General features: G+C 42.8%; 1 protein-coding gene across 15 annotated transcripts in view; it reads left to right on the top strand.

Moving 5' to 3' along the window:
• nrxn2b (neurexin 2b) overlaps positions 1-25643 on the top strand; it is a 504397-nt gene that overhangs the window by 369292 nt on the left and 109462 nt on the right. For all 15 annotated transcript variants that reach the window (XM_058626079.1, XM_058626077.1, XM_058626088.1 and 12 more), the window contains one exon: positions 25211-25392. In XM_058626079.1, the coding sequence (XP_058482062.1) occupies positions 25211-25392 (182 nt within the window). The remainder of the gene's footprint in view (positions 1-25210; positions 25393-25643) is intronic.

Below are 25643 nucleotides of genomic sequence, written 5' to 3'. Positions count from 1 at the left end.
TAGAAAAGGGTATAATTGTCACAGTTTTGGAGGCTCGGGTAATTCAGGGCAAGCTGTTGATGGGCCAATTTATGGCAAAGCAGTGAGTGAACATTTGGAGTTTCCTCAGTTGTGGTTCCTTTTAGCAAAGTATCATTGGGTTGCTCATTAGATCTCACAGCAGACCGCATTAGAGAAGCGATGCTTCACTTGCTCACTTCATTTTCGTCGAGGCCTCTCTCGCTTGCATTCGCCTTATATTCCCATGTGCATTCTACCACCGCCCTGTTCTTTCTCACCAGCACAAAGGCAAATTTCTCATCTGCCTTTCTGGCTTTATTCCACACTTCTGTCTTTTCATTCTTCCCCTCCATCTCCCTTTGTCCCTTTTTCATAATAATGAGGAGCATCTCTTTTTTTATATGCTCCCACTCCTTGCACTGCTCTACATAGGACGCCTTCTCAGAGAAGGCGCATCCCCGCAGTCGTGAGGTGTCATTGAGCTCACACCTCATCAGGCGGGAGATCGGGGCAAGATGGTGGTTGCATTGCCGTACAACGGGAGCCGCTGTGTTCCAATTTAATTTTCTCATTTGATCTTTTTAAATAGCTGTATTTGCAATACATGAGCCTGTTTAAATTCATGAGGTCAGATGGTGTGCTTCCTGTAATCGCTATCATTTACACACTTTGCTGAAGATGCCTTTAACCCATTGGTGACAATCAGTGTGAGTGTGAGGGGGGGAAATGGCCACTGTAATAACATTGTGTGGTTGTGGAGATGCTTTAATATAAATTAGCAGTCATCTCGCCACTCTCTGCCGATAACACACTACATGTCTGTGTGCAGATTTATGGGTTTCGTGTTCAGACTTGTTTTTACACAGAGCAGCTGCTGTAGAAGTCAGTATTCATTACATTTAACTGAGCGACACTTTAAATTTCTTTAAGTACAGCTCCACAATAAGAGTTATTCTTATATTATGCTTTGCTTTATTAGTTAAAGGAATACTTCACCAATTTGCATTTAGCTTTGTATTACTAGACTGTAACAGGACGTAACAAAGAAAAGAATGAAGATATTTTTCATCTCAGGGGGAAACTGAGGTCGGGAAGCACAATGTTTCAAAAATACTACACCTATTCTAGTAATACAAACGTGTGAAACATTAGCATGACAATGACCTGCATCGTCATCGACATTTGTCAGGTCGTTCGTTTTGCAGACGTTGCAAGTGAAAAGGCAACCTTGTATGCCCCAAAGGAAATCTGGTTGTAAAAGGCTACACACGGGGTTTCCCGTACCAACGACATGCTAATAAGAGGCATTTTCACTCAAAGTGAAGCTGCAAATCTTCCTCGCGGTTCCATTTCTCGCTCCCTCAGACAACATAAAAATGAAACGCATCACATGGTGACATGTTGTGAGTGTTGATAAGCCGGCAGACAGGTAATAAAAGAAGTGATGCATGACTGCCGGAGGTGACATATGGGATACAAAAAAAAAACACAAATTTTTTTTTTCCCCTTCTACCATGAAAATATATACAGTGACAGTCGCACTAATCTGAAAATATCCCTAATTTACATTGCAACAGTCATGAGCAGCTTCCTGTGCCTTGGCTACGCCTGAAAATCTGCTTTATACATGTTTTGTGGGTTTTGATCCCGGAGAGAAACGGCCAGTGAATTGGCTATGCTGTGTTTGCATTTAAAAAAAAACAGACAGTCATCAAAAAGAAAACGCTCCCTGCAGCACATACAGTACGCCCGTCTCCGACTGACCACACGTATTATAAATGAAGCAGAGCATGGGAGTGTTCTCTGTTTTGATCGGCTGCCGTCGGATTTGTCAGCATGAGTGACAGTTCAAAGGAACCGTTGGGAAAACACTTACTTTGCTATGCTTTGAGAAAAGTCGTGCACAGTAAATACATGAGCAACATCGCAATATAATCACAGGCGCTCGCCCCCTCGTCTTGAATCGTTTGTTTCCCCCCTGGAGGGAATGTCCTTGGAGACCTGGCACACTGCAGGCGCGCGCTCAAATCCTATCAGCTCTCGTCATCTTCTGACTGCAGACAGTTCACAGTAAAGGAGTATAAATCAAAATGTCCCAGGGCGGATACTCCCCCAGACCTCTGCAAATTACCTCCACAGCATCATGTCAAATTTAAGCATAAAACTCACCAGAGCAAAGAGATTTTCACTCTAATTTCCATGACTTTTAAAAACCCACACACACACACACACAAAAATCAGAGTGGGCTCCTTCGATATCGTTGTTACAAGGTCAGGAAAATGTATGTACGATAGGTTTTTAATGAAAATCAAATCGAGAAACAACACTTGCACTTCTCTGTAACTGATAATGTATTAAATATCCATAATAGGCCTCGACCAAAGTGAATAAAGGGAAGAAAAGAAAGGAGGGCAGAGACGGAGGGAGTCACAGAGAGCAGATAAGTGAATATCGTGCAGACACAACGTTTGAACAGAGGTGTGTGTGCTACAGGGAGAGAGGAGCTGTAAGTTTCAGTGGTGCTTTAAATGACCCTGCTATCTCACTTGCATTAAACACACTGCCCTGCAATCTGCACTAAGCCCCAAGCTTCTCTCCCTGCAATCCGCTTACCCTTGAATAGCTCTAAATTAGCAGTTGGCTTTTTCACTTTTATGCCTCAGAAGGGCCAGAGGCGAGTTGAGAAGTGTTTTTTTTTTTTTCTTCTTCTTCTTCTTTTTCTTTTTCCAGAGGTAAAGATTTAATACAGCCTGAAGAAAAATGCGTTTTTAATTAACTTACCTCCAGGCTGATTCCCGTTCCTGAAACCTCTGATTAATTAGATAGGACAGATTCAGATGATGGCGCCTGTGGGCAACCCTGCATGCTTCAGCCCTTTTTTTTAAGGACTTCATTAGACCAAAATCCTTTAATGTGACATCAAAACAATGTGCACTCCTCAGACCTCATGTCCTTCTTAATGTCTGACCGGGAAGAGGTTCCCTTTTTCTTCTGCGACTCTTATCTTGTGTGTTGTTTTCTCACCTGTAGTGTTACCTGACACATAATCAAGCGCAGGTACGTGTTTTCTGTGTTAATCCATTATTCACTTATGTGACAATACGCAGACTTGATTCCTGATGCTGATAAACTGGTGTCTTAACACTGTGTCTTGTGGTGATGCTACATTAAGCCTCCCATCTGCCGGGATTACAATTACAGGTGTTTAATTTGGCGCCACATCATTAGGGCTTTATCACGTTCAAAACTTCAACTCCATTGACAATGACCCAAATTAGCAGAGATTAGATGGCAGAAATGTGCGGTTCCGTTGAAAGGTTGTTAAATCTTAAAAAACAGTGGAGCCTAATGTGGAGAAATAAACATTTGATGGACAAAATAAAATAAAAGGGGGGAAACAAACAACAAGAAAAGCAGGACAGATGCACTCGCACAAAGAAGCCATTCCCCCTAGAGAAGCCACACCCCCACTAAATTGTGTAAAATTTCACCATGCACAATAAGGGATGAAGAAAAATGCCGAACTGCACCGACACAGCATTAAATGTCTAATTTGCGATACCCAGAGATCACATCAGTGCTTTAATAATCTTGTTATCCTTTTTTTTCAATTTTGCCACATGCACCTTTGAAAGTTTAATCCACTCCTGTGCTTACACCAAACTCAATAAATCAGCAATGTGTGAGCCATTGAAGCCACGGTGATTCCTGCCTCCAGCCATCACTCTCCTTTGACTGTGTTTATAAACTAACTAACTCAAAGTTGCCAGAAAATGTCCTGTGAGTAAGTGCAGTATAACTTTAATAAAAATAACTGGCAGTTATTTACAATTCAAACAAAAAGTTTCATATAGAAAAAAAGGTAGAAATTTGAAAAGTATAAAACACATTTAAAATAACATTTGTTTCAATGTTATTTGTGCAAAAACAATGAATAGTCATTTTTTTTCCTGCGATACGCTCTGTGTTCAAGGGTTATAGAAATGTCTTCATGAGCTATCAACTGGACTTGCTTGTGTAAATTCATCCAAGAGGTTTCCTCAGCTCTTCTTGCCCTGGAGAAGTTCTGTCTGAACTGAAGACGCCTCTTGGACGAGAGGTGAAACATCTTGAGCACAACTTGATGCCTACAGCTAACTCTTGAAGATGACTGGATGACCGAGAACCTTCACAGACATTATAGAAAAAATGGAAGCAAATAGACAGACTTGTGTTGAATGAATGAATAATGAACATGCACCGATAGAGACGTACCGATGCCTTTCCACACTGAAATACTGTAGCAGTCTGTCTCATATTGGACAGGTGAGGGATGTGCAATACTCACTAGAAACTCTTTCAAACAACGCTGTCGGCGAGGAGTGCTCTCAAGTCTGTAGCACCATCCAAGCGCAGTGCCGCAGTAAACAAAATGGAGTGTTCGAGTGAGGAGAGGCTGACCTGGGTCGAGCAGCTGATCAGAAGCAGCAGTCACTACAGATAATGGATTGTTGTCTGTCTGCTGTCTGCGGGGCAAGATTTACAACCAGCCTCTCATCTCAGGAAACATCAGCATCTGTTACTTAACATGCTGCATCCCGCTTCTCAAGACCAAATACGCCGACCAACACACACACACACACATGCGGACTTGGAAGAGCCAATTTAACGGCAAAAAGGAGAGAGCTGTGAGGAGCAAAACAGTGATTTAACAGCACTAGAGAGAAAGCAACGCATCTTACAATCTTCTTTCTTCCATCTTCTGTCAAGCGCCGGCGGAGGCCGTACTCAACAGTGATACCTTGAAATGGAGAGCTGCATGTTCAGCCCGGAGTGACTGGCATTTTCCTGAAGTGCTGCTCTCGTGTTAGCGGGTAGTCAATACCCCGAACGCTAGGACGAGGTGGGCGGAGGAACCACCAGTTCAGCCTCTATGTGCGCAACAGTTTGCAGAAACTTGAAAATTAAGCAAAAGTATCGGGAGCAATTTTGCTGCCATTTATTTCCTCCCGTCGCTGTCAGAGCGAGCTATTTACACATGCAAGAGTCTGTCTTTGTTGAATGAATAGAAGAGGCTGAGGGTGCATGCGTGTGTGTGTGTGTGTGTGTGTGCATGTGAGGAGGGGGAGGGAGAGGGAGAGGGAGGTGACGCGGGGTGTCAAACAATTGGCATGAAATGAAGTGTCGTCAAAGCCAGTGCTTCGCTGAGCATAAAACAGTCAGGAGAGGGTGATTTATTGTCGCAGAGAGAACAAGGGCTCTGCTCTGTATGCATACCGTATGTATTCTGATGGCGTTGTGGCCCCTACCGAGGAGCATTTCTCAAACATGAAATCATAATAACACCCAGAGTGGCAAAAAAAAAAAGCTTACAAATGGAACCTTCTGATTTGTGGCTGCAAACTCCTTCATCACCCATTATACCATTTGCTCTTTTGAGCCCTTAAGTCTCATCCATGCCTTTCCACCCCTTCCTCCCTCATGTCACTCCCCGATTCACTTTCTGTTTATCTGCCCATGCTGCCCATCTCTCCTTCTTATTCCATCTCATCCTCTCATACATTGTCTTTCCCCCCCGCCGCCCGTTGCACCCTTCCTTTCATCCTCCTCAGCCTTTTCCCGTCAGACACAAATCAAGACAGCTCCCTTCTTGTTCTCCCAGATACAAGAGGGTGAGAATGGAGCAGCAGTGAGGGGGTCTTTGTAGTCAAATTGACTCGTGCCTTGTTCAGCAAACGCATGAGCTGGGCAGGTCCCTGCCTGGGCACAACAATATGCTTGACACTCTCATTTGTCATGCACTGGTCTGTTTGTCTACTCCTGCCAAACACTGTCCTGGCTCCCGTCCCAACTCTCCCCTTATTCTCTCAGCACTTAGGCTTTGGGGGGAAAAGAAAACAAAAAAAAACATAGGCACAAAATGGCTGCCGCTGTCACAGTGCTATACTTTCACTGGGTAAAAGTGGAGAACGAGAGATGATGCACGTCTTGAGAGAGTGATGTTTATGTGCAAACTGTGGTGGGGTTTTTATTATCAAGGATCATCATTTTTATTACCTCTTTTTTTTAGGAAAGATTTGAAGCCATTGAGGCTGGTAACTAGCATGTGGCTGTCATCCTTTTTCAGACATTGGATTGGACAAACCCTTTTTTTTACCTTTTTGATAGAAAATGGGGGTTATTTGTGGAATTATTATAACCCTGAGTTCCATATTTTACTTATTGGAATGTAACAAATACCCACGAGTGCCTCTAAATCATCACAACCAGGAATGGATGCATGATTGTCCCATGAAAACAAAATACAGATGTTAGTGTTTTCGTTTGTTTGTTAGTTTTTTTGTCCATTGTGAAAATGTCTCTAATTGTATTATAACTAACCATAAAAATACAAGCCAGTTCCTTAAATTAAAACTCAGATTATGATATTGATCAAAAATGTTATCAAGGTCTTTTGGTAGTCTTTGGCTGACAGCTTCCCAGAAATAGTCAGCCTGGCATATTGAAAACCAGGAAGTGACCCTACACATTGTCAATTAGACTCTAAGGGCAAAGTTTCCTCTTACATTCATTACTTGCACATGATTGATCACTTTGACCTTCTAATAATATTCAGTCAGATATTAGCCTTTGCATGATTTGGTCCCATGATAGTGAGTGTTGACGGTTTGGAGGCAGCTTGCACTGAGACTTTCCTCTCGATCAGAGGCTCGGATGCATCAGCCACCATTTTCTCACTTCTCAAGACTCCCCATTTTGGAAAGGTCAGTCGTGTTTTTGTCATTTTCCCCACCCATTGTTCCCCCTCCATTCCATGTTCATCCCTCTTTGACTTCCTGATTACGGCGTGGCGTGAGCACAGCACCTGCCGTACACTTGCTATTTAGACCAGTTTTACCAGGATGCTTTCGCTCGGGAGATGAAGGATTTTAATTGCCGGTGGCTGTTGAGAGGAACACTAACAATGAGTCGAGGCGCACGGGCGACTGTGGAGATAGAGGTTAAATTAGAGAAGGAGGGGAAACGCTGATTCACAAAAGCTCTTTTGTTGATCTATCAGCACACTTATTGCAAATGACCTGTCTCACTCTTGTTCATGTCACTCGTATTTACAGGACGCTTTCATTTCCACTTTTATCGGAGTGTTCCATGCAGCAAGCTTTCACCATTTCTTAAAACAGATTTTCCACTAGAGGAACTTGCACCCCCCACGACTGTAGTCTGCAGCTTCCAAGGGGCGTGTGTGGAAAGATTATCGTCATTCTCTCCCTATTTGAGAAACATATTTAGGTTGCAACAGGTGCAAAATATGTGTCCCACATGTGGGAGGGCTGAGTGGGTTTTAAAAAACAAAGCGAGCAAGTAGAGATGTAGAAATAGCTCACGAAATGTGGTAATTTAGTATATTTGTGCAAATGCACACAAGGCCAAATCTTCTGAAAGTCTATAAATGGACAGACAGAGAAGTGAATCATTTCCAACCTAGCAACGTACTCAGATGACTTAATTTGACGTATTGAGTGTCAATGAAGGACTTTCGTGTCAGGAAACACCTGTATTTCCCACCTCTTTGGAACCACATCTGTAAAATATGAAGTTTAATGACATCGACTTTCCATTTAAGACGCCACAGAATTGCTCCCATAGAATCTTACATAACATGACGTCCTACATCAGTGGCAGGCAGTACGCAGTTGCAACAAACCACACGAAAACGAGAATGTGAGCTGTGATGCATGCGTTATAGATCTCTCTCTCTCTCTCTCTCTCTCTCTCTCTCTCCCTCCCTGCCAAATCAAAACTAGGTCACTGCAAAACTGAAGGCCACTGTAAATCACTCCCTCTGTGTGCCATAACTCCTGTTTCCTCAGTGTGCGCCCACATTTCTACATGTACACCTGCATATTCACGCACAGACCTTGTTTATATTTCATGTCAACTCCCTGACATGGCAAGGGTAAGGATCGGAAATTGCATGAAGGAGTGGGATTTATTGCAAGAAGCTGCGGGCGAGATAGCAAATAGGCCAATGTTGTGCCTTGCAAAACATGTTTATCATGTTAGGGGATTGTGGGTGTTGTTATTAACCATGGCAATAACAGCTAATAAGACTCAAACCCAGTTTATTTGTAGGTCATTGGATAGTGCTAAGCTGCAGAGATGGAGTGGCATCTTGTAGCCCTGTGCGGTTGCGTTGTGGCAGAACAGAGGTGGTTCAGACCTTTGAGTCCGTGATGAAGAGCCGTGACCCAGACGTGTGTAAGACAACCAGGGGGAGCAAAAGTTCCCGGAGCTTGAGACGCACCAGGGACAGTTGCCGAGCGATCGCCTGCCACACGCCACAGCAGTTTACCCGGGATCTGACTGGGCTGCACAGCAGTCGTCCGAAGCAAACAAGCTCCAGGAGGAAGAAATATATCTGCTAGAAAGAGAGAGAGTGGAGAGAAAATGGGCCACACATAATGGGCTGATTTCAAAGTCAAGCAATCCGCTAAGACGATGGTGTGTGATAGCTGTGGTTTGCAGTGTCACCATTACGCCGCGCCAGCTGGTCATTGAGGGGGGAAATGAAAACCCGAGACGCAACCCCGAGCTCGCTGATTACACCACTCCTCATGTTTAATATCCAACCTTCTTCAAAGCGAAGCAGCTTTGTTTACTGTTTGCTTATGTGGGCAGTTATTCACCAAAGCCATCCCACTCGATGACACACGGTCGCGCAGATCACACTGTGAGCCTTATGTTGCACTGGCTGTTCCAGCCTCTACAGTGAACTGTCTGGTCTCACAACGTCTCGAGACATCTAAGGTGTAACGTTGTCTGTGAAAGTATCAGAATTCCTGAAAAGCTTGGTCGTAAATATCTTTTCTTTCTTTTTTTATTCCTTGTAACACCAATATCAGTTCTAAAGAAGACAGATTATTCAGGGAAAACAGCTCTGAACATGCACAGTAAGTTGATTTGCTCTGGAACATGAAATATAATCGCTTTTTGTTTGTCAGGTGTTTTCTGCTGGGTCTCAGGAAAGTTGCCTTTCAGAGCACAGACCGCCTTGTTAAGAGGGATTTTTTTAGCGTAGCCACGAGCAAACATTTCATTTCAATCGTAAAGAGAAAAAAGCACTCGTTCATTCCCTCCGTCTTTGTTCCACGGAGAGGCAGCTGCAGTCAGACTCACTAAGAAAAGCTCCCTCGGTCACTGTAAGGCGGCTCTTAAGTCTGCCTGTCGGAGGAATAGCTTTATGATTGTATTGATCAATTTTTCAAGCGCAATTAGGTCTTGCCCTCCAGTTATGTCGTGTACTGAACCCACTCTGAGCCTCAGTACAGAACACTGGTGATGACTGACATTTGGCTGTAGATTACATGGCTGGGGACTGTTATCCAGATTGCTGTATTGTCCCTGTATTGACGTGTTAGCTTGTTAATCTTAATCTCACCCAATTTTTCCATTTTCATAAGTGGGAAAAAAAGGATGGATTAGACATATCTCCACTTGACTGACAGTAGGAGAAGGTCTGCTTCCCCTCTACCTTTTTTCTTCCCCCTCCATCTTGCCTCTCTTTTCCCACCTCATCACTTCCATGCCTGCCACCGTAATCCCTCCGTCCTTCCTCTCCTCACTCTAACCCCTCCCTGTCCACCACTTCGTCTTGTCTTAGTGTAGCTGGGAGCTACCGGGGTATGCGGCGGTGCAAGCTTTGAAATGTTGCCGTGTTAGAAACAGCAAAGCCTCCTCAGCATATGGGACAAGGCTGCTGGCAGAGCGCGACCTGTGTCAGCGTCTGCGGAGAGACAGTGAGAGAAATGAGGGCAGAGATTGAGGGCGGTGAGGAAAGAAGACAACACAGAGAATGTGGCAGCAGCGGTTGGAAGCCAGGGGATAGAAGTAATAAGAAGGTTACCTTTCCTTCATCCCCCTCGTCCTCTCATCATAGCTACTTCTTTTCTCTGTTTAACCGTGTCTCTCTGCACAGTTCTATCTCTTCCTTCCTCCTCCTCCTCCTCCTCCTCCTCCTCCTCTTCCCCCCATGCCTTCTTGCGTTCTGCGAAAATGGAGAGCAAAATGTCATCTCATTGCTCCATCAGCACCCGCTACTAACGTGGATGTGATACGGCTGACACCAGCTCATTCTTTCTCTCCCCTCTCATCTTCTCCCCCCCCCCCCCATAAATCTCACCTCCGCCTATGACTTTGCTGAGAGTGAGATCTCTCGTATTGTCTCCACTGACAAGATCACCCAGAGCTTTTCCTTCTTCTTTCTCTTCCTTTTTTTGTTTTACGTCTACTCTTGCAGGGTGTACCAGCGATGAGGGGGTTTTATTTTCTTTGCCGTGTCTTCTACAACAACATCCGGACCATGACTTACTCCTACACATTTAGTCTTATTTGGAGCCGTCTATATTTCCAGGATTTGTTAGCAGATTACACCATTAACCACGGAGACGATTCACGGTCACCTTAATGCCCCACTAAGCAAAGTGTGCTCATGCGTTTTTGTTTTTTTACAGTTTTTGTGAGCACGGTGTTGCAATTAAGCACCTGCCATTTTTTTATTCCTCATTATCTGCAATTACTCCTCCTAATCCCCACTGCTCCCAAAGGCTCAATTGACCAAATGACAAAAAAAAAAATTCAAATTCAAATAAAAAGTTTCCACTCCCCTCTAGAGAAGTTTTAAAGACGTCTCTTTCGCTGACATTTCAGCTTTCACGGTAAACAAATGAAAGCATCATGCCAGTGTTTCATTTATTCTGATTTATTCAAAATGACTCAGACAGCAATGTACAGGATTTCAAGACACCGGGTTGATGTTCTTGCAGTAATTCTGATGTCTCTATTTTCATCTTATATAACTGTGACTCCCACTATGACTTAATCAGTGTGCTACCTTTTATTTCTCTGCTCCTTCATTCAATTCAATATGTGTAATGTTATTATATAAAAAAGCTATGGGGGGGGGGGGGCTGCTCGTAATTACATGCTCGGAACCCACAGGATGACAAAATGAGGGGGACTATCCCAAGTACAAGAAGTTAATACTCTTGACATCCATGAAAACCCTTTTTTTAATCTGCCGACTTAAAGTGATGGGAGGGGAACGGTAATGGCGAGGGATGGAAAAACGAGGAAGTACGGCAGGAGTGTTCCGTGTCAAAATAAATCAGCTGCAGTTTGAATTTTTAATTTTTTTTTTGCTTTTATGAGTATTATTGGCACGTTTCTTGGTCTTGCCGAGAGGGGCATTCAGCTGTGCTGTGTCTGGAAGTCACTTATTACAAGGTTGGAGCTCACATTTCATATCATACGCCTTGTTAAAGTCCACTCACTGTGCAGAAATGCGTTATTTTGATGAGCCTGTAAGGATATCAGCACTAATTCACGGCTTTTACTTACCTTTTACATTTATCACATCCAGTACGTCTATTTAAACGAAACAAGAGGGTGTCATGTAGTTCACGAGTTTCCATCTGTGCTCAGACAGCCAAAACCTGTTGGTTAATAGAGACAGCATAAGAGAACACAGAAGGAAAAAAAAAAAAAATCACCTTTCAAAAGACGGCGAGGGTTCAGAGGCTTCTCTACACGATTTACCAAATATTCTGCGAGAGCTTGTGTCACACATCCTGACGGCTCTCGGATCGCTGTGATCATAGTAATCACCACTTCCTGTCTGCACTTTGATAGCCAAGCCCGGCTAATTGCAGAGAAAATATTTGCTGTATATTTGTTTTCCCGGCAAGAAATCGCCAAAAACAATATCTTTCCTTGCTGATGTGACCCGAGATGCCACTGGAGCGTGCAGACAATGGAATGGCTGCCTGGTGGCATCAAATCCCATTTATGTGGGTGTGTGTGTGGGGGGGATGGGGTAACTGTGCTGTTATCTGCTCTACCCTCTGTTAATAAGACGAGATGAAATTAGATTTGCGCTTTATTTGCCTCCAAGCGTCTCTTTCAGCCATCTTAGCTCCAATTCATTTCTATAACCTGTTTTATTTCACTTAGATAGAGCACGTGAAGAGTCCTCCGTACTTAAAGGCACTTCAACGAGCATGCAATGAGAACAAATGGGTGCACACGGGAGAGCCGGTTTGGTCTTTTTTTCCCAGCCTTGAAGTAATTCCTGCCTCCTTGCAGAATTACACCAACATGACATTCAAGAATTATAAATGGCTTTGTAACAGCCTCAGCCCTTCTCACCAGCGCTGCCATGCGTTGTCCACACACTCTCAACAGGCTCCGAAACAGCCCGCAGCAAAACACTTGCCTGTGTTTTCCCACCCTTTTCATTCCCCCCCCCCCATGAAAATGCAGTGTCTTTTTTAATCATCAACACAGCTTAGGTTCAAACACCCCCTCCAGGCTGCGAGCACAGGAAACGTGGAACATCGCGGCGTAAAGGTCGGACTCAGCCAACGTGCACATGTTAGCGGGAAAACATCCGACGTTCCGTGGGAGGCAGCCACGCGGAAGGGCAAATAATGTGGAGATAAATTTGGGTTAACACTGTCAAAGTTAAAAGCGAGGGCCCGCTTTTCATCCGGTGCCAACCTATTTCATATGCCTCTGAAATAGGAACTGTCACATTGTATTCACTCTTTAATCTCCTTTTGAATCAACAACCTTTCATTCTCTCACCTACAGAAATTATTAATTTTCCCTTGTTTGTCCACATTTTACACACTTTTTCACTTAAACTTATGACTACAATGAGGGAAAGTGCCTTACAGCTGCTTTCTTACATCAGTGAGCAAACAAGAAAGACGATTATTTTTAAATAATCTAAATATAGACTAAGGCAAATGTTTACTTTAGGCCAAAAATATCCATTTCCCCCAGCTGACTTAAAATGCACGGATCTTGCATAAGGAGGAGGTGAAAGCAGCACGTAACAAAAGTGGAGTATTCCCGTTTAAATTGCTAAACAAGGAAGTGTCAGGGACTTTGGCAGAAGTGTGTTAAACCCAGCAGATTGCTCACGAGTCCAGTTGGTGTTCATAACGTTTGTTTTCTGCGTTCTTACAGTCTGTGTTTGTTTGTTTGTTTGTGCGCACAAGCATCTGTGAGCTCCTATTTACCCCTGTCAAGGGCCTCATTCGCCGCTCTTGCATCGGCCCGCCAGGCAGTCTCTCAGCAGCCCCCCCCCAACAAATGGACTGTCATGTAACAGCCACGGCCTGCTATGTTCGACTGCCAACCTGTGGAGAGAGAGAGAGAGCGAGAGAGAGGGGATGACGGGACAAAAGGAGGGTAAAAGATAAAGAAAGATTGAAAGAAAGAGAGTCAGGCAGTAAGATAAAGGGGAAGGAGCAAGTTGTGTGCCTCTGGCTCAGTGTTGTGGTTCCAGACACGGCACAGCAAATCTTCTTTGCTGTTCCCTTTTCTCTGCTGTGTTTGGGTTTCGTCTCATCACATCATTGGTTCGGCTTGATTTGCTTTCCATCAAAGGGCTCTGAGCGAAAGCACACAGACAGTCATTTATTTAGGATCTCGCATTCCTCGCCTTGTTCGTCCGTCTTGCCAGCTTCTCTGTCCGCCCTCTCCTGCACCCGCGCGCCCACGTGTGAAATATCAGCTCTGTGACAGTCGCCTCTGTCCAGTCCCTCGAGCCAGGTGAAACGACGGAAGAGAGACGGAAAGGAATATAATCGACTGTCAACAGGCTCTTTTACACTGACGACACAGAACAGAATTACCTATGATCTGCAGAGAGCTGGGTTATGGCTGTATACTTCTAAATCTCACCTCTTTGTTGTATCTTCTGGGTCGAAACCATTCATCGCTTTGAGGCATTTGGATGTTCAAAAACTGGCAGTGTAGCTGGACCACGTTCAGACTCCTAATGTTCATCTACGCATGCTCATTCTGAACCTTGTACGTGGGCTGATATCTCGGGGTCCCATCAAATCTGACAAACATTACATAACAACACAGTGAGCGCCCAAAGAACTGAAACAAGAGTAAGTGCCACAATAAAATAGAACTATCAGAACGTCCACCAATACACCAGAACGTACACAAATACACCAGAACCAGAGGAACCAGAGGAAACCTTCCAACCACAGGTCGGCCAGGGCGCCCAATAACACATTAGTAGACTGAGGTAAATTGAAACAAAAACAAAATCAATGTCAGTCTCGAGGAAAGAGGACAGAGTATGTTTAACCCAACCCAGCGATGCAATAGACCAGATATCAGCTGGTGAATTGTTCCGGTCCGTCTGAGCTTTAAACATAAAAGATCTTTATGCGTCAACAACAGTCAAAGATCTCCCACTCCTGTGTGGACTGACCCGTGCCGGCTCATCATGCGTGACTGTCAAAACACGTTCCCCACACACACACACACACACACATACAAACTACTTAATGCATGCTCTTCACACATCCACTACAGACTGTGTCGTTCTTTCATCTCTCCACTTCATCCACCTCCGCCTTTGATGTGGGATACCCTGGAGTCTGAGGAGTACAGTCCTGGGGAATTAAACAGAGTAGATCTACACTCTTGTTCCTCGGGTAGGCTTCCCATTGATCCCCTTTGCATCTAAAGCTCCCGCTCTCTTTCTCTCTCTTTTCTCTCATTACCTCCCCCACTCTCTAACACCCATCTCTCCTCCGGCATCCATCAGAACCATCTTTTTCCTTCAGTGGAGGATGCTCTTCGCTCTTTCAGTCGCTCCTGCGCCTCTTTTACCACAATGATCTGTTACCTGAGCCCTTCACTGTGCTCCGCTCATTTCATTAGGCAGCCATTTAGTATGTTGCTCCGACCTCTGGTTGAGTACTCCGCAGCCGGCTGCGTGTCACTAAAGTGAAAGTTGATGTTAGTTTGGACAGACCGACAGTGAAAGGTGTGAGCTCGCCCACTCTATTTCTTATAGTGGGTATTTCCCAGAAGCCACTGCAAACATAAAACCATGTCGGTTAAAGTTAATTTAATACAGTGAACGGCACAGTAAATGCCGAGGAGCTGTTTCGCATAGTACTTTTGGTTCTGTCTCTGACTGACAGGTGGTATTATATTTCAAGTAGAAAAGATTAGTCTTGAATCGTTTGACAAAGTGAGCAAATGTTGCCATTTTCAATGGGTTTTGCATCTTAATTACACGCATATTTGTGCACCTTTAGAAACTGTGTCAGCCTTGCCACTGTGTTATAAACAATATTCAGCTAAAGATAATGTTTATGTTATTTTTAGTGGCTAACTCCAGGTGCGGAGCTTTTGAAAATGTAAGGTGAAAATTGGCCACTTTGGTACCCAAAGGGAAACATTATTCTTTTTATACCATATATTCTTGATGGGTAATTTTTATACCTTAGTAGCTTGGCAGTGTGGAACCTTAACAAAGGACCTTGACACATGATATTTAAACTCAAGAGAGAACCCAAAAACAGAGATAACTCTCTTAAGTCGGTTTCTTTTACCTCAATTTAGTGGGGGGTGACGCGCTACAGCGTTACGTGGAGTGACTGACATATTTAAGTTGAAAATGGGGGGGAAGCATGCTTGTGAGATCTTCTTAAAATGTTTTTTTTTTTTTTAATCTGTAATTGATTGGAGGGCATAAATACAATTCTATATTAAACTATATATTGGTCCATATCAACGCAGACACTTTTATTTTGAAAGTCTGCGAAACCACCCCTACTTAACAGTTGCTTTGAAGTTGGGACTTTTTTTCACCTGACCAGCCCTCTACTGGCCAGACTAGATGCTCAGTGGCCTCCAGGTCATTTGAGTTTGAGACTACTGATCTACAGTGTCTAATAAAGTGTACAATAACGTTACAACAAGGTGTTCCTATTCTTGTTTCCCCTCCCACTCCAGGGATAGAATAGCTAACATCAGCTTTATTCTGTGTGTTTGTTAATGCGCTATGAAGGCCACTTCAGTGTAATTAAGATGATGTTTGCAGGCGCGGTACCTCTGTCCCATTTAATTAAATCAAGAGGCACACATATGCACGTATCCCCATAGATGTAAGAGCAAGAAAAACAGTTGACCTTTTCACAACATCAGGGTTTATTGACCCTGTATGGAATATGAGAATGTTAATACTGAGCAGGTCTGTTCATATTTATTCATGAAGAGCATGTTAATGGTGGCTATGTTGGCTTTTTTGTCTACTTACCTACTTATCCCCCATTTAAACCAGCAGTCGTCTTGCTGTCTCACGGTGATTTGTTTTCACCGTGTTTTGCAGGCCATTTATTGGGGACGGGGTCAGCGTGGCGATGCAGACCTCTCCAAACAAGATAAATAATTGAACAACACGGATTAAATATCCACTCGTCTCTGTCTGATGCTGCTGTTTGATTGCGATGCTATTAGAAGAGCTAATGTGAAAACATGCTGCAGTTATTGCTTGGTGTGTAAATGGGGTCTCCCCCCTTCCTGTGTGAATATAAAAAAACAAAGTGTGAACAATGCGCATTCATTTTAAGATGTTTTGCTGCCCCACGAAAGTCTCGAAATCAATACTTAATGTTTAGCTTTTGGATTACATTCAACCTTAGCCTCATTGCACCGTTTTTCCTTTACTTTTCCGGGGAAGTTAATGATCGTTTCCTGCAATCCTTAAGAGCAAGTCTGTATTCAGAATTTTATATTTTTGATATATAGGTCAAAGGCCAAAATGGCTGAACCATCTAGGGATATAAATTGATTGTGGAAGTGCCGTTAAGGGATTATATTGATGAAAACAAGCCAAAAATCTCAAAATTTTCTTTGTTTTAAGTGGCACAGTAGTACAGTAATATGTGTACATTGGTGGCTGTTGCTTTCCGATCCTCATCACCGCTCCGTAGACGTGGCGGGAAAAACAAATGATGCTTTTACATTTGGACCTTAATGGTTGACAGTTTAACAAAACAAAAGGATGGAATCGTCACTTACCGCCTTTGCCTCTGTATATACCTTTAGATGAAAATAAAAATATCTACTTACTATCTATGCAGCGCTGTTGGCCGGCACCGTCTCAACCTTAGCGGTCTATTGGACATGCTATTAGGCAGAGGAAGGTATTTTTGGCTGATCAATAAGCTTTCTAGATCTATGCAGGTCCTGACCAGCAACCTTACTTAAAACAGTCTTCCTCTTTTTAAACATTATCCTTCTATCTAACCCCCACTGTCTCTTCCACTTCTGCGACTTGAATCCTTCATTTATAGACACTTTTCGTTGCAGCGTCTCCTCCAGGGACTTGTGCATTTTGAAATGTTTGAAACAAAAACCTTGCAAAGCACATCATTGGTGTCGAAATCGAGTCGGGACAAACAGTTGAATCATCTCAAACTGTTGCAGGTACCACTTTGTATCAACTCCCCACTGGCAGATTTAGAGAGGTGAATAGTCATTAGACACCTTCACCGCTGCGATAGCTCAAAAACTGACAAAATAATTTAGGGAAAAATATTCAAAGTTCCTCTGTTCTCTAATTAAGCCATTACTGTGTTAAACTAACCAATTAAAATACACAAACTGTCTCCTCTTCATTATCAGTCCCTGCCCTTTGAGTTTTAAGGCTGTCAAAAGAAAATGTGATTATAATAAATACTTTTGTGTAACAATGTCACTTTGAAATCATTTGTCTGAAGCCTATAATTTAATTCAGGCCAGGGTTAACCTTTCATTACCCTGCTATAATAATCTCAGAACAAAAATAATTATTGAAGAAGTAATAAAAATGTATCACTCCTTACAATCCTTACAACGTCTCTAATGATTTACAGGACACTGTTGGATGGGCGACTTCCCATATGAACATAAGAAGTCTGAAGTTGTACTGTGTTGATTTTTAATCTGATTTGACAGAATAAAATTGAGAGTTTTATAATTGCAGCTCATAGCAACAGCTGTGTGAGTTAAATCTCCAAAAGGAAGTCACAGGGCCACAGATGGAAGAGTGGCAAACTTAAACACATGGTTAACAGACAGACTGTGAGCTGGGTTTGAGTGGTGGTACTTGGTGGCACGTTCAAGGATATCAGTGAAAATGACTGAGAACACTGTATTTGGTAGACAGGGTGTGTGTGTGGGCTGTGGCCGCATCAGTGAGATACGAAGCACGACGTCGCACTGGTGCGGCGACAACAAGAACCTCAAGCTTCATATGAGAATAAACTGCAGGGCGTTGAAGACCACGGTCGCAAGCGAGTGACGCTTTTCATCTGTTGCCCAATCAGCTGATTATCTATGTCACTTTATTTGTCCCTATAGGTAAATTTGTTTTGCATTTTCAAGACAGTGGCTGCCTTTGACGAGCATCATGCAGATAAACGTAATCAAAGGTGAACTAAATACTTCATAAAACCAAGTGTAACGAGCGAAATGGAAGCGCTTCAGGCTTCAATAATTAAATATGGCAATGATTACAGCCATAAAAACAAACTAAATAAACAGGAAATGGATAATGTCTAGTGATACTTGTTGATTTGTGCGGTGGCTGTTGTGACAAAGCTGCTTTTATATCACATTGTTGAACATCTGTATCTAGAGAGAAGGAGCTCAGATTTAGTGTAAGGAGGATTCAAGTCATGGTTGAAAATGTAGTTTTCTCTCCACTCTAACTGTCATGAGTACAGGACTGCTGTGCTGAGTTGATTAAACCGCAGACATACTCGCCTTTACTTGACATTTCTGTCATTTGAACTGGTGATATCGCCAATTAGGGAGATCTTCATACTTGAGATCTACATTTCTGCAGTCCGTGGTCGTATTTCAACTCAATATTTCTTAATTATAGTCCAAAGATATGTGCTGCATGTGAAATGTGTATAATTAGTGCAATCATTTGTTCAAGCGTAAGGTCAATCCAATTACTCACGTACCAAAAAAAAAATCAGGCAGCTGGACTCCTGTGTCCCCAGCTAGTACTGCACAACGCTCCCGGAGTTCTTATCAGCCTGACCGGATCAAATAAAGTTTAAGATTTCCTTGAGGTGGAGAACGGACATGATTTAACCAGATCAGAACGATCCCGAGTGAGTCTAGCTCCAGAAGCAACACTTCTTAATGTGTTTTAAATGAGACGCTCTTTCCGTCGCATCCTTTTTTATATTATTTCACAGACAGCAGATGCTTGAGTGTCACAACGGCAGTGTGGTCCAGATGTGATGAGCAAAAAAAAAAAAGTACCAGGTACTATCGTAATGGAAAAGCAAAATAAAACAAAGTAGAGTCGAGCCAAGCCGAGTCGTGCTAGAACTGTAAAAAAAAAAACATAGAGGAAGGTTCCAATCATCCAAACTAGCAGAAACAGGTTCAATTATATATCTGTAATATAATATAATATATATGTATGTTGAAACTTTCTTATATTTGGCCACTGAGAATGAGATGTCAAAGAAAGAGCAGGATATTGATTAGGCTTTGACACTCTCTTGCTTCATATTGTGTCTGAGTATAAGATAGAAAGGCTGTGTGAAACTCGTTGAAGCTCCTTCAAATATCAACAGCTGTCTGAAAAACATGAACAGTTTTCTCTTTCTCTCTCTGCTGCCCCCCCCCCACATATTGCTTTGTAAGTGTTTATATGTTTCTCATATAATGTGTCAAAAAATTGCCCAAAAATTGGTTCGGAAACCGGATCAATCGCGCCGTCTCTGTCCTTAACTGCTTCAAAGACTGAGCGCTGATGCAATAATGCATGAAGGTTGGAGGAACCATCTGTGTGTTATTCAGTTACGGTTGGAGAGCATGTCTGAGAGTTTATAATAAGAAGTAGCTATGTATAAATAAACGTGAACGTGCAGTGCCTGGCGCGCCTCAGGGCTTATTGCCTCTCAAGAATTGACTCCGCCGCTATTGTGTGTCCTTTTTTCTTCACGGAAGCTTCATTTTATCGTCGGGAGTGTCTCACAGTTTTCATGCGGCGTCAGCTCCCACGAGGCTCTGCGACATTGACCGCTGGCCGTAATGAAAAAAATCGCGGCATCTGCCTTTGCCAATATGACCCGTTCATCCCCAACGTTATATGGTAGTTGCCTGAGAGTCCACTAGCCCAAATCAATGGCTCCTCACAGGGAAAGCTTCCCATTTTATAAACTCAGCGCTAAATACACTCTCCTCTCGCAACAATGTAGAGAAGAAGAGTGAGGAAAAGTGGGGGAAAGGGTGTGATAAATCGAAATCAATAGCTTTTTCATTACTGCCGCGATTCGGGACACTTTTCTGATTATTTTTCCACCGATCCACGGTCAAAGGAAAATGGTATTTTTTATTTTTTTTTGGTCCGTTCCTCAAACCAAATTGCCAGCCCGTCCGCGGGAATGGAAATAATAATCAAGGGACGTCCTGCAATGTTTTGATTCATCTCTTTGCACTCTGTCCTCCTCTAGCACCACAGGTGGGATTGATTGGCCGGATCAATGGCCCCAGAGCTAATTGGACAAAAGTAATAATATTTAGCCTCTCTTTTTTTTTGAACGTGGGTTGGCTGTGAAACACGAGTGCAGCAGAGCATTTCCATCATTATTGTTATTCTAGCGAACGCAGGCAGTCGGATTGCTTGATTAGACCGCGGTGGACTGAAGGTCAGCGTGATCCATACCTGGCCCTGGCTTTTCGAGGCAACACTAATTCACTTTTAACTCACTGTTTTCAGCAAAGGCAAACACTTGGTGGTTTAAAAAGCTTTACCGAGCAGTCTGGATATACTACATTTGATCAAGTAAAAACATGTAGTACAGGATTTTTAGTCGTGTACTGCTCTTGTTGTTGTTTGGTCAATTGCCCGTTTAGGTTAAAGGCCACCTTTTGGCTAATTTCCCGTCCACTGGTGCCATTAGAAAGGTGAGGACAGACAAACAGCTTAAATCTAAAGCCGCAGAGAGAGTTAATTATTTCACCGACAGCAGTTTTAATGCTGTACAAGAACCGACACAGGCAACTGAGCAGATCTTCTAGTTTGTATGGCAAATTATGCATCTCCTTATGAGCTATAAAGTAATGACACACTCTTGAATCTTTGCCTCACTGCGAGATTATTCAAAAATAAATAAACAATGTGTAATTTTCTGCTGCTATGGGTTCCATGATGGAAATTAGACCAAAGCACAGAGTTTGGTGATTGATATGAAAATGCTTTTGCGTCACTGTAGATGTTATCAAAGTCATCATCATTGCAATCATTGCAGGTTATTTCTTTCTTTCTTTCTTTCACCCAAATTGCACAAAAGTGTCCTTTTCTCCAAAATAAATGTGTTGACCTGCTCAAGAATTCATAACCACTCCATTATGTTTGACTGTCAAATGATTCACAGCACACAGAACATCATAAAAAAGTATTGATGCTTTGTAATTCTTTTGATTACAGCCGGGGATGAATGCCCTCTAGACTCGTCTTCTTGGCTTTGAAAAACCCTTTTTTTTTTCACTGTCTCTTTCGCTCTGTCTCGCCTCCCGTCAGTGTGTGTTGCATTGCAGTGTTTGGCGGATTTTTGCCTCAACTGTAGCAGCAGGTGTTCACTAGGAGAAACAGTGACACATGGATGCACACTGACAAGCCACCTATTGAGACTCTGCACCTCCCCTGGTCTCCACGTTTAGAGGAGAGGAGAGTAGACACACACTATACACAAGTGTTAAGAAAAACAACATGGAAGGTCAATGTAAAAACATTTAAATCCACATTTTATACACTATTTGTTAATATGAGGTGATTTGATTCCAGTCAACTTTGATATGTCTAATCTCAGATAAGGAAACTCCGCTCCTCGCTTCAACCAGAATATCATTAAACGTAAAATCCGTATAATACAATAATAACAATAATAATAATAATACAATTTAATTCTGAAGTCCAAGCCCCTTTTTTTAGAACTCATTTTAAGCAATACTGTAAAAAATCTCCTACCCTACCTTTAATGGTTACATGTTTCATAAAAATAGTAAACACGTGTTTTTGTCTTCAATAGATCTTCTGTCTGGCCATCTCCTTCTTGTTAATCAGCTCTTTTTTAGTCGTACCAATGTCTTGTTTTTGCGAGTAAAATATAGAGAATGCACCTTTAAGTGTATTAGTGTGTGTGTGTGGGGAAAAAAAAACTTCTCCTCTTACTCACAACCTTCTCTTCACCCTATGACTAGAATTGCAATCACAGACTCCTCTCTTCTTCCCATCATGGCTTCACTCTCGTTCATCACAACATGGCTCCCCTCCCTCTTTTACCGGCCATTTTAGATATCCTCTCTCGTCTTCCTTCCTCCACTGCCGTGTCTTGCCCAGCTTGTGTGAAGCTCTGGTGCTACACTGTTATTAAACACAGGAAAGAAAGGAAGGGGAAAAAAGAGGCCTTTCCTTATCTCTCCAGCCATCCACAATTCACACTCCTCCTCCTCCTCCCCACCTCCTCCACTCCCTGCTGCTGTAGCCTGTTGTCTTTCTTCACCCGCTCTGTTTTTTTTCCACCGCTCCTCCGGCACACAACCTCTTTATAGCCCTCCTTGCCATGCTGCGATAATTAGTCAGCGCTAAAATAACACAGCCCAGAGAAAACAACAGGAGCCGAGCTGGGGCTTAGCTCCACAAGGAGGGAAGGAGGAGGAGGAGGAGGAAGGGAGGAACGGCGAGAGCCCAGAAAGAAGATAGTTTTGTGTGTCAGCCTTTTTTCAAATGGTTACCAGTGGATTGTTAGATAATGAAAGTGTCAGGTAGCTGAATGAGTGAATGTGCGGTAAGACCTCATGTCCCCACTCTTTATCAGTCTGCTTTTTTCCCCTTGGATGACTAAAAGTGTGTGCAGCTCGTTGCTGTGGATGCTGTTTGATGGCCTGTTGGCCTGCAGTCATCGCAGCCTCTGCTTTCCGTGCTGTCTGACTCGCAGCTCTCCCAGACACAGATTTGATGGGGCTGCATTTTTCCTTTTATTCAGATGCGTTTTGTGTGAATCACAGTTATTATTGGTTTTTTACGTTTATTCGCCACATAATATTCCAGACCTACAGTCCATGTGACAGGGCAAAAAAAAAAAAAAAGAGCAAAGTTTGAATGCGATTCTTATATAAACAAAAACAAAGAAGACAAGCCCACAATCAGAAATGAGGTCAGCGAGATTTTCGTGGAAAGCAAAATGACAGTTGCAACATTAACCATTTAAAGGGCACTCACTGAAAGAAAGAATACTTGGAAAATATATTAATATATATATTTCATATATATATATATATACATATAATATATATATACATTTCCCTTTCGTTACATTTTTCAAAATGTTTTATTTTCGTGTAGAAACTCAAGGTCCATGATGGCAATAAAGAGCATATATGAGAATATACCATTTTAGAACGTTATACAACAGTGTCTCCTAACCCTGGCCCTCGTGGCCCCCTCTCCTGCATGTTTCCCTGCTCCACCACACCTTTCCATCATTAATTTTTTAAGATATTACTGTAGAAGACTGAGTTGGAACTGTGCTGAATCTGATTGGTCAAATTTCACGATGACGCTTTCTGTGCTGGACCTCCGCTGATTGGCTTGGCAAAAAGCGTTTGTTTCTCGCGGTAACACAACAGTAACGCAGTTTGGATGTCTGCGGAAGTTACCAGAGATGGTATCTTTGCCCGGTAAAGGCTTAAGATGCTTGAAAGCTGCAAGAGAACCTGATACTTTGGGTAAAATTAAACCCCTGAGACATATTTGAAAAGAGCATAATGCGTCACCATGTACATTTTGTTCACCTTGATCAGTATCTAGACATGAAACCTGTGTTCATATGTGTTTGTATTTACCTTACAGGAAACACAGAGTCACAGTGTTGAGCAGTTTAGCGAGGTGTCATATTACTCTATGCTAATCACAGCTAACGCCTGTCATTTCTCGTTCACCGCCGGGCTTATCGGAGCGAGCCGAGTTCTTACTCCTGCATGTGTTCCACTTCAAGGCGCTTTTTTTTTTTTTTTTCTACGCTGGAAAAGTTGAGGCACAGTTCCTTTGACGGGGAGATCTGAGAGTTTTCTTTTGTTGATGTTGAGGGCTGGTGTTTATATTGACCGCACAGCCGAGTTTGTGTTTCACAGCAGCGGCAGCATGAATTCACGATTAAGATATACAACACGCTGGCAGTGAGGAGAGTTTTTAAATGGGAATCCCTGGTCAACAATTTTAAAACGTCATCCAGAATGATTTTGAGTCTTTCTCTTACGTGGGAATTTGAACATTATGTAGTATCCATATGAGTATCCAGTGAGTTTCCCCATCATGACATCAGACAGTAAAGAACATGGGTGTTGGAAGCATTTGTAATGTGGTGTGGACACAGTGGTGGCTGGTCTCCCCAAAAAAATGTTAAAGAACCTGTCAAAAGAAGTTTTTAACAGGTTGTTAGACACCTACTTTTACCTACACAAGTAAACAATCACTGATTTAGAGACGGATTTAATATTACGTCCTCATTCAACTCGTCAACTCGTTTTTTAAACCAAAGATAATGAAATTAATTTGACACAATTCATCACCCGCAGTGCATTTTTACTTGTGCCTCTAAAACAGTAATGGCTTTCATGAAGTTTATACAACTACGACTACAATGCACTCAAAAGTTTGGGCTTGCATTTGGAAAGCGAGCCGAGCCGCGGATGATTCACCAACGAGTAGAATACGTCGTTGGCAATTTTCAAATACATGAGGCTCCATCAAATTCTGAGACCATCCACCACACATTTTATTCATAACTGCCGGGCACCGTTCATCACTCACTTCAGCAGTGGAACTCTCTCCACTGTCCCTACATGCTGACCCTGCCTCTGACTCACTCTCTGTCTCAAACGCCTACAGTATATCAAGAGTGATGATGGAGATGGTTGAGCATTGTTTTTATTCATAACTGAAGTAAATGGGCTTTAAAAAAAAAAAAAAAAAAAGTCAAGAAATAAGCATGAAATAACGTCAATAAGTGACAAATGACATGTTAGGCCTAGTTTCAAGTGGTTGTGGTTAGTTTGAATCTGAAGTTGTTGGACCAAGCACCGTTTCCATGCAATAAACTTTGTGGATGGGATTATTTTAATCTTGCTGAGAGTGAACAATACCAGCAGATGGCGCTCTGTGCACTATACTAAACATAGCTGATGCTGACGTGACCTAGGGCTAATAGACGCTAGGTAACAAAAGAATAAGCTCAACATTTTGAGATGGTGCCATGTGTTGTTATCTTTTAATATTGTGTTACTATTTCACCGTAACAAAATAAATTATTTCACTTTTATTTTGTTTCTTTGCAGCTGGGACAACCTACATCTTTGGGCGAGGCGGAGCCCTCATCACATATACCTGGCCACCCAATGACCGGCCGAGCACACGGGCAGACCGGCTGGCAGTGGGCTTCAGCACGCAGCTGAAGGAAGCTGTTCTGGTCAGGGTAGAGAGCGCCAAGGGACTGGGAGACTACCTGGAGCTGCACATAGTAAGAAACCTCTTTGGGGATATTGGAGTGGGATGAAATGATGTTGAGATGAGAATTTACCTGAGGCTATATTTGCATCGGATGAATCAATGGGGGAATAGAGACTCACTGGATAATGATGAAGAGGAGGGAAGGAGAGAGGATATAGGGGAGGGGACTGTATTGTGAGGTTTAGCGAGTGACATACTGATGCAGAATGAGTGAAATATCAAAAATGTCTTTGCAATGCTATTGTGTTCCCATACTGCAGA

This window comes from Solea solea, chromosome 3 (assembly GCF_958295425.1).
Source record: "Solea solea chromosome 3, fSolSol10.1, whole genome shotgun sequence".
Classification (NCBI taxonomy): Eukaryota; Metazoa; Chordata; class Actinopteri; order Pleuronectiformes; family Soleidae; genus Solea; species Solea solea.
Note: the sequence above shows the minus strand (reverse complement) of the source record. Positions and strands in the feature narration are given on the sequence as shown.